Source organism: Egretta garzetta, unplaced genomic scaffold (assembly GCF_000687185.1).
Source record: "Egretta garzetta isolate BGI_Z169 unplaced genomic scaffold, ASM68718v1 scaffold589, whole genome shotgun sequence".
NCBI classification, from domain to species: Eukaryota; Metazoa; Chordata; class Aves; order Pelecaniformes; family Ardeidae; genus Egretta; species Egretta garzetta.
The window spans coordinates 77,394-86,312 of NW_009266282.1; the positions used below are offsets into that span (position 1 = coordinate 77,394).

At 46.7% G+C, this 8,919-nt stretch overlaps 1 protein-coding gene across 1 annotated transcript; it reads left to right on the forward strand.

Annotated features, from left to right (window-relative positions):
• MFSD6L (major facilitator superfamily domain containing 6 like) lies at positions 1-1,725 on the forward strand (the record flags this gene model as incomplete). The annotated part of the gene is made up of 1 exon (XM_009647246.1): positions 1-1,725. A coding segment is annotated over one exon (1,725 nt), but the record flags the coding sequence as incomplete, so codon positions are not given.
• Between the last annotated feature and the right edge of the window lie 7,194 nt (positions 1,726-8,919).

The following is an 8,919-nucleotide window of genomic DNA, read 5'->3' on the forward strand; positions in this document are numbered from 1 at the left end:
TTGCTGGGCTCGGCGGGGGCCAGCCTGCTGCTCACCCTCATCCCGCCCGCCGACCGGGACGCGGGGTACAAGTACTGTAACGCCAGCTGGCAGCCGGGTGACCGAGGGGCCGCCACCACCGTGCCCGGCCCGGCCACGAGCAGCTATGGTGTTTTAAGCACGAGTGCTATTACGAACGCAAAAGCTGTGTCAAAAGAAAGGCTGGAAACAACTGCTGACATTTTAATAGCAAGCAGAAAGCCAATGCTAACTGGTTCAGCCTTCCAGGTGTTATTCGGCCAGACAGATACACTTGAGAAAAAAAGCAGAGGTGTTGGTGAAGGTGATACAGAGGCCAATGGCTACTTGGACGGTCCCTCTGGCTGGACAACATCTGTGAAAGCAGTTAACTGGGAGACGCACAAACCAGAAATGCCGGCTTCCTACAGACCTCCCTTAGGTGGACGCGAGAAGGAAACGAGCAGTCTGGGTTCTGCAATAGATCTTGCTGATAATGCTGAAGAAAGCCTTTATACTACTGAAAATAATGAGCTCTCTTTGTTTAAAACAACTCTTCCTGCTGTTGGAGATGCTTACGTGCCTGGAAACCCTTCAGACCACCACAAACAGGCTGTAGATGTCAGCTTGAAGCCAGTGCAAAACATCTTTCAGGACAGAGAACATCAGATTTTTCTAATGGTTCTGAGTGCTGTCATGCTTTGGGAGCTGTTGGCTACTTTTCTCAAATGGACGGTGGATGAGAGTCTCTATGAATATCTCGACTTCGTTGACGCGACCGACAGGTATGGCAAGCTGTGGATTTGGAGTTACCTGGGTGCATCTGTAGGTGCCTGCAGCGTTGCCATATTGGCGGATCAACTGAATTGCTTCCTGAGCAGTACAGTCACCCGCCTCGCTGTCCATTTTTACGGCTATGCCCTCCTGATAATGCTCTCATTGCTTGTCAGTGTCTTTTTTCCTGTTCATGTTCCCAAGAAAACTGACCGTGTTAACAAAACCGCCAAAGCCCTGGCCCTGCTGTGGAGCGATGGCCGAGCAATCCTGTATGCCGTCACCATCTTCCTCACTGGCGTGTCTGGGTCTGCGGTGCACAACTTTCTCTTCTGGCAGATGGAGGACCGAGGCAGCGGTGAGCTGTACATGGGGCTCTCTGTGGCTGTTGGGCTGCTTGCTGAAATCATGCTTTATTTCTTCAAAGGGAAGTTGCTGAGGACTTTATCGAGCAGCAAAATTGTTGCGGTCAGCCTGAGCCTCCTGGCAGTGCAGCTTCTGTGCTACTCCTTCTTGTGGACTGCATGGTCGGTTCTCCTTATCCAGATTTTATCCGCCTTCAGTAGTGGGGCTTTGTGGTGGGTGGTTAACATGGCAATGGATGACATAGCTACTCCAGGCATGGAGAGGTCCCTGCATGCTGTTCTCCAGGGCCTCTGCTACGGTGGAGGAGCAAGCTTGGGCAGTTTTGCAGGAGGATTTGTCGTTAAGTACTTTGGCCTGGCAGTTCTGTACAGGGCGTGCTGCGTGTGCCTGGTACTGTGGCTCTTCTTGTTCTTAATTGTCCAATCTAAATTGCCACAGCAGAAAAAAATTAATTATTCTCGTCTCCTGGCTGCTGATTCCAGTGACATGAGCGACTCCGACGAGGAGAACGAGAGGGACTGGCTGGTAAAAGCTATGAAGGATGAAAGCTTTACTAGGAATTGGTCACAACAGCATGGGATCAATTAATCTATACTTGAATGTAGGGGGTGGAGTGGTAATGCGGTATGATGAGGGTGCCTGGAAATGACTGTTAATTCTAATGTGCTAAATATATATCTGACAGGGCAGATTTTTATTTTAAAATTTTTATAAATGTTTTTATTAATTTATAGCGCTCTTGTAGTAATTTTTCCTTTCTAACAATGATTTTGCTTCCAAAATCATACCAAGGTATTTCAGGTATACATTTGCTGAAATGAATGTAGCTAAGTTTTTAGTCAAAAAGCAAACCTGAATTCTTGCTCCCCAGAGCTGGTGCTGTGGAAACTGTGAGTGAAAGCTGTGGCCTGTACTTTGACACAGTTGACTGAAAAACACTGTAATGCTAATGGCACGCTAAACTTTTTCAAGGTGCTATGTCTGTGGAATCCTTCTGATGAATGAGGGATGTGAATAAAAAAAATGGTTCATTTGCTCTGCTTTGGTTTTTAAAAACATGTTTTGCTACAGACTGTCTTCTCAGGTTTTGGGGGTTAAGTATGCTTCTGTATTGGCATCTGTTGGAAAAAGTCACCACGTCTGCTCACAGTCAGGGCCTGCTGGCTGTCCAGATTCAGCAGAACAGCCTGTGGATTTTCTTGTGTTTATTTACCGAAGGTGGCACCCCATGTTCAGGCTGACGAGGAAGCAGTCTGCCCTCCGGATCTGAGCAACTTGGGTGAGCATAGGGCGATATTTGTTCAGAAGGAACTTGGCACTGGCTGAGTCGATCTGGTTGAAGCTGGTGATCCTCCCTGGGTCAGTCTGGCCTGAGGGCAGCCCTCTTCTCACCTTTCCTATTTAGAACTAAATCTGTGTCCTGAACGGGGCCTGCTAAGTCCAGAAGGATCCTCAAGCTGCCTTATCTGTCTTGCCTTAACCTCATAAGCACACAGATGTCCACACCTCTTCAAGAGATAAGATTTGCTTATAAATGAAAAATTGGTGGTCCGATCGCATTAAAAGATCTGTGTCAGACCTTAAACGGGGCTGGTGGGGAAGCTTTGAGCCTTACAGTCCTTTCAGCTACCAACAAAAGCCGAGGTCAGTTTATTAGGTGCTTCTTACATCATTCCTTTTCAGAGGGATAGATTTTAATAACGTCTTCCTAGCATTGTACAAGCCGCAAGGCAGGCAGCTGCTAAAAGCAGAATATTTCTTTAAATGCATATTTAACATGTGACATGCAAAGGGCATTGCAATCTGTCACCCCGCTGCGTTCTGGGCCCAGTAGAAAGTGGTTGGAGTACAAGGAAAAGCAATGCCATCAAGGATAATCTCTTTGTATGCATCGATTCCAGATTATCTGTACATCACACGCTTTCCGGGTAATTAGCGTGCTCTTTTCCTGGCACAAATCCACTATGCCATACAGATACTCTACTAGAACGACTCTATAGATAGAACTGTCCTCATGCCAAGAATAGCTGGAACTTTTTATTGAGATGTTATGTTCTCCCAGGAATTCAAACTCAAGTTGAGAACAATTTTAGCGTCAAGAATCTATCCCAGCCTTATTATCATATAATAACTCAGGAACTCTAATTACTTGTTAATAGAGTACCTGACTTCAATTGTGAGTAACATAACTGCAAGCAGCACATCATAGAGGCAGCAGTGCTTCTGCGAGATGAACACTGCAGAAATAAGCTGGAATGGTTTAAAATGCGGGTGCTTCTTTAGCTGGAAGTGACTGCCCTCATCTGAAGCCCATTCAAAGGGGGATTCATGCTCTTTCTGTCTGCTTCAGCACAAAATCAGCTGCTCTAATTCCAGTTTTGCAAAGAGAAACCTTGAAATGAAAAGTGCTCGTGCAATCCATCCTGTGACCGTGGCAGAGGGGTGATAAGGGCTGCCGGCAGAGCTGTGGTGTGACACCCCAGGGCTCTCACCTCCGAGGTTGTTTCGGCCGTGGATGTTGAGATGTGCCCAGCCGTTGCTGCTACGAACGGAGAGGATTTAAGGTATGGGCCAAAGCTTAACTTCAGTGTAACAATTTTGCATAATAAGATTTTTTTTAAAAGTTATTAATCCAATAAACACATTTGGTGCTGATTCAGGGGAGAATCATATTTATGTGGTTTGCAATATGTTTTGAATTACAAACCACTATGGCAGTGGACATGACAGAGGGCTCATTCGCTGAAGAAATTGCACCAATTTGGTTAAATCATTTTCCACTGGGGTTCATGCAGTTTCTGTGCGGTGAGCTCTACATTGGTGACTCAGCCTCTTCGCTGATGGTCACAGACCCTGCAAGCCAAAAGCGTGAGAAGGGAGGTGGGCTTAAATGGTTCTGTGTGAGACTTCCTCACTCTGAGCATGGCTTTGTTGTTCTTGCAGAAGTAAGAACATGCTGAGGCATTTAATGCCATTGGGAGTAAGATGTAATTGAGAAGAACCAAACCGCCTTTGGGGAAAATTCTTGTGATGTGTTTCCAACCACATCAGCGGTTATTTTTGCATTACTTTGCAAATATTTGCCCAGAAAAATTGATGTTGAAATTTCTGTTGGAGTTTTTATTCTTAAACAGCAATTGTAAGGTTAAAAGTGATTATAAAAATCACATAAGTTTTACTGTTTGGCTACTTCACAGTGAACTTTAAGCAAATTTCAGAGGCTTATATGTAAAAATACTTTTCTTTTTTTGCCCTTTGGTGCCAGTCCAGGGTCTAAGTTGAGCTGTGTCCTTCTCTGAACACAATTAGGTTTAACTGAGCTCAGGAGGCCAACCATAGCTGGCACTGAGGAACAGGTTCCTCACAATGACGGTCTTAGTAGCTCTTAAGATTTAAAATTTCACACATAGCTCAATGTATGTGTACTTTGTGAGAGGTTTCAAAGGATCTGAGTCAATCACTTCCATTAGATGAGACATCATTTGCCAAAAAATAATAAAGGCTCCTTTGCTTATCGTGAAACAGCTTACAGGCCCTGCAGGTAGTTTCGGTAGACAGCTGATGCAGCTGAACTGGCATCTGAGTAACTCATTGCATCAGACACCTTATCTTGCTTTTAAAAAATTCATTCCCAAGTTATAAGGGAACTAAAATTGCAGGTTCTCTCTTTCTGGCAGTTATTTTATGAGGGGATACTGCAGATGTTTCCTTCAGCTCCTCTCTGCGTGCACCTCACGTCAGCAATTGACTTAAGTAGTGTGGCGCTTTCGGAACATGGGATTAGGTAAAACGCAGTGGGCCCTGATCTCTAAATGTTCATTTTTTGGGTAGATCTGAACAGCATAAAAGGCTTTCCAATGTTCTCCAAAGATTTCTGTAATTCAGCAAGCAACCACAGCGCGTTTCTTTGTGGACTGTAGTGAAATCTGCCCCGGTGAATTCACAGACGGGTTTTTGTATTTTTGCAATGAGTCGTGGCCCAAAATCGTAGATACGGTCCATTTAAGGTAAGCCCATTTAGCTGCAGTTTCACAAGAAGGGGAGAGTGATGCTTTTGAGAGCTGTGGGGTTCTTCTGCATGTTCTGAATCTTAAAAGCAAGAGCTCTTGACTTGCCCTTCCCCCCGTGGCGGGGTGTAGTGCCTCTAAGGCACCGCTGCTTTTGGTCTTCTCGTTTTGTTCATCTTTAAACTACAGGCAGGACATTCCCACTCTGATTTGAACTCTTACCTGAATCAGGATTACAATACGATACCAAAATTCTCTGCCTTTGTAATATGGGTCCCTTACAGACTTCTTAAAAGTATGAGGCAGCTCCTCACCACTTCTGGAGTTAGCACTAAGTAGTAGTAATGCAGGGGGAAAAAAACAGTCTATTTTGAAATATCTTGACACTCCCGCTTGGCATCTGTATCACTGTATTTATCAAGAGGGAGCCATGTAAAGGAATCTATGCTAATTTAGACCATACGTTTCTCAGGGAACAGATACATTTGTTTGCTGTGTCGTTTCTCCCCGGGGCCTGGTTTTGCTGTAATGACTAAATTACTTCTCTGGTCAAGGACAATTTTTTACTTTAAATTGTGCATGTTGAGACCATAAAACCGTAAAACTGAATGTAGAGGTGAGTATGAGGCAACTTTAAAACTAACCTTTGCTTCACCCTTAATATTTAGAAGTCGTGCCTGAAGAAATCAAGGAACAGAAAATGTAGCTATCTTATCACAGCCTCGCCAGCGGAGCAGGCGGGGAAGTTGTTGGTAACACGGCTTCATTTCTGAAACTGCGAGAACATTTCCACCTCTAATCAGGCAGGAAAGTCGGAACTCTGGAGGTAGTGACACCACCGAAAATAGCAGGTTTGCGTTAACACAGGGTTCTTATTGTTTGTAAAAGGAGTTTTGAGCCAGGAAACACAATCACATGCTGAAATAACGTTAAAGTTCAAAGCATGACTTGAGAAACATGAACCTGATTTTTTGATGAATCCTAAGGAAAATAAACTTATTAAATAACTCCACTGATTCTGGCATGTGCATCCCTCCACAGGAATAGGCATTCAGGTAACTGCAGTCCTTTCTCAATAAGTGACAAATGAAAATACTCAGCTCCCTTCTGTCGCCAAGGTGCGCCTAATTGAGTGGGCAGCAAGGGGCCCTGGGAGCATCACCTTGGAAGCATTTCTGAAGGCTCGGAATTCGCTGGATGTGCCTTAGCGGTGCCTGTTGTTTGCTGTTGCCTACTCAGGTGGTTTCTTTAAAGAGCTTCAAGCGACCATGTCCATCCTAATGTTCTCCAAGCTGCATTTTAATTCTCTTTGTATTTGCCAGCACCTCTCAAGAGCCTGGGAGATTGTATTACTGTTGCATGGTACTGGCTGATCTGTTGAGAAGTTGCTACTTTCTGTTGTGTAGGTGCTTGATTTCTACAGAAGTGACTGTATACAGGGAAATATTAGAGCTTTTAAGAACTATTCTGCTAGTGCCCCGACAGCATTGCTGCTAGCGACTCTCCTCTCATGTGAAAGTCACTTCAAGACCCCTTAAAACCTTCTCATCCGTGCATTCGAGGATGCCGAGCATACCTGGGTGAAGGACGAACCGCACGGCTCCCTGTTGGACAGTTTGCACAGGGCACACCGGCTGCTTCTGTACCGTCTGGTGCACTGGATTTGCAAAACAGATTTGCACATCATGATGACATTCAATACGGCAGACCAAATACCATGTGTTAATGGGATGTAACTCTGTCTATGACTCTGGACTGTTTGATTTAATCCTGTGGGTTTTATTAAGAATAAAGCGAGCCTATAGAACGTGTTGAATTCGAGTTGCAGCCCACAGCAGATCTGGCTACTCATGGCCAAAGTAACCCTGTAGGGTATTTGACTGAAGAATTGATTAAAATATTTACGCGTTCATTTTCTCTGCATTGTGGAGCAAGCAAAACAAGGCAAGTCACTTCAGACCTTAGGTCCCAATCCCAGGGGTGGCAGATGCTCATTTATCAAGCCGAGGAACAGCCAGTCGACGGATGTTCTTACCTTTCACATTAAAACAACCAAACCACAAAATCCTGAAGTTGCTGTGTCCCTCAGCTGGGCTTTGCCTGTTGAACTGGGAAAATTGCAGTGAAGCTGCCTTAAATAACCCAGGGCACTCCTGAACAATTCCTCCAAATAGTGAATGTTGTATTTTTCCAGACACACTGCTTCAGCCCCGGGGTGGGTTACAGCACACTTCTGTGGCCTTCTGGCTTCGTGTTGCTCCCATCCCAGAGGTGCTTCTGCATTTTCGGGGGATTGCCAGACCAAGGTGCTACTGCAACTGCTCGCAGTTCACTGGCTCGCGGACACTGCTGCTGCATTTCTAATCCCGAGCAGCAGCGCCCAATGTCCTTTATTTTTTACTTTTTTTTTTTTTTTAATGCATAGACTCTTAATTTTTGTGTCCTCATTCTGTTTATGTGCCACAGTTATCCTCCGTGAGTAAAGCACCATCTCCCTCGCACATGTTCTGGTTTAAAACACTGGAGCGGATCAAAAGTCAGCAGCTCCTCTCTGGTTTTTGGAGATGGGAATTCCAAGATTTTGCTCAGATCCGTGTCTGTTCTAGTAAGGACGTTTTCTACAGATTAGCTCGGCAGCTTGTTTCACTGGGGAGGGGAGCGGCTATGATGAGGACGCTGCAAGGTACTGATGGCAGATGCCACGCTCTGGTATTTCTCTGCAGGGGGTGATGCGCCAGACCCATCCCTTATGTTGCCGGGCCTCTCTTTTGCTCCCTGATAGCTTATTTTATTGCATTGACTATCAACTTCCAGCAGTGTCCCTGCCAGCCACAGGGAGGACAGCCGGTGGCAGGATGAGAGGGTGGAACCCTTGGCCCTCACCTCTCCACCACTGTCACCCCTGCTGCTCTCCAGCCCAGTGATTTTGTGTGGCACTTCCCAAAATGTGCTGGAAGGTGTCCCTGAGCCCCCTCAGGAAGGTGGTGTGTCCCCGAGCCCAGCCTCCCCCTCGCCTTGGACCTCTGCTCTTGCACAAAGCCAGCGTGGGGACATCAGTGCCGCCCGCAGGCACGTCCTAGCAGAGAAGGACTGTCCCCTCCGGGTGTTCTGGGGAAGGTGGTGCTGGGGTGTGTGCCTCCATGGAGGACAGCAGGTTGTGAACCCTCAGTGGAGTAAGCACTTCTGGTATCCGTGAATGAAAGGTGTAAAACCCTGCGAGCAAAACCCCGCCCTCACCTGCTCCATTCCAGTTTGCTGGGACAAGCCTTCAGAATGGTGGGACTGGTAATTGCTGTGCCCCACAGGAGAGCCCGGACAGAGGGAGCAGAGGGGCAGCTCTCATCACCGAGATCCCCATTGCTGTGGGTGCTGCCCAGGTGCTACCAATCAACCTCTGATTTTCAGGCCAACACACACCTTTGAACATCTTTTTAAACACTTGCTTTTTCCATTGGGAAGATCTGCTGGAGGGGAGGAGGGCTCTGCAGAGGGACCTGGACAGGCTGGAGCCATGGGCCCAGGCTAATTGGGTGAGGTTCAACAAGGCCAAGGGCTGGGTCCTGCACTGGGGTCGCAACAACCCCACGCAGCGCTACAGGAGTGGGGGAAGAGTGGCTGGAAAGCTGCCTGGCAGAAAAGGCCCTGGGGGTGTTGGTCAACAGGCGGCTGAATATCAGCCAGCAGTGTGCCCAGGTGGCCAAGAGGGCCAACAGCATCCTGGCTTGTATCAGGACTGGTGTGGCCAGCAGGAGCAGGGCAGTGACCGTGCCCCTGT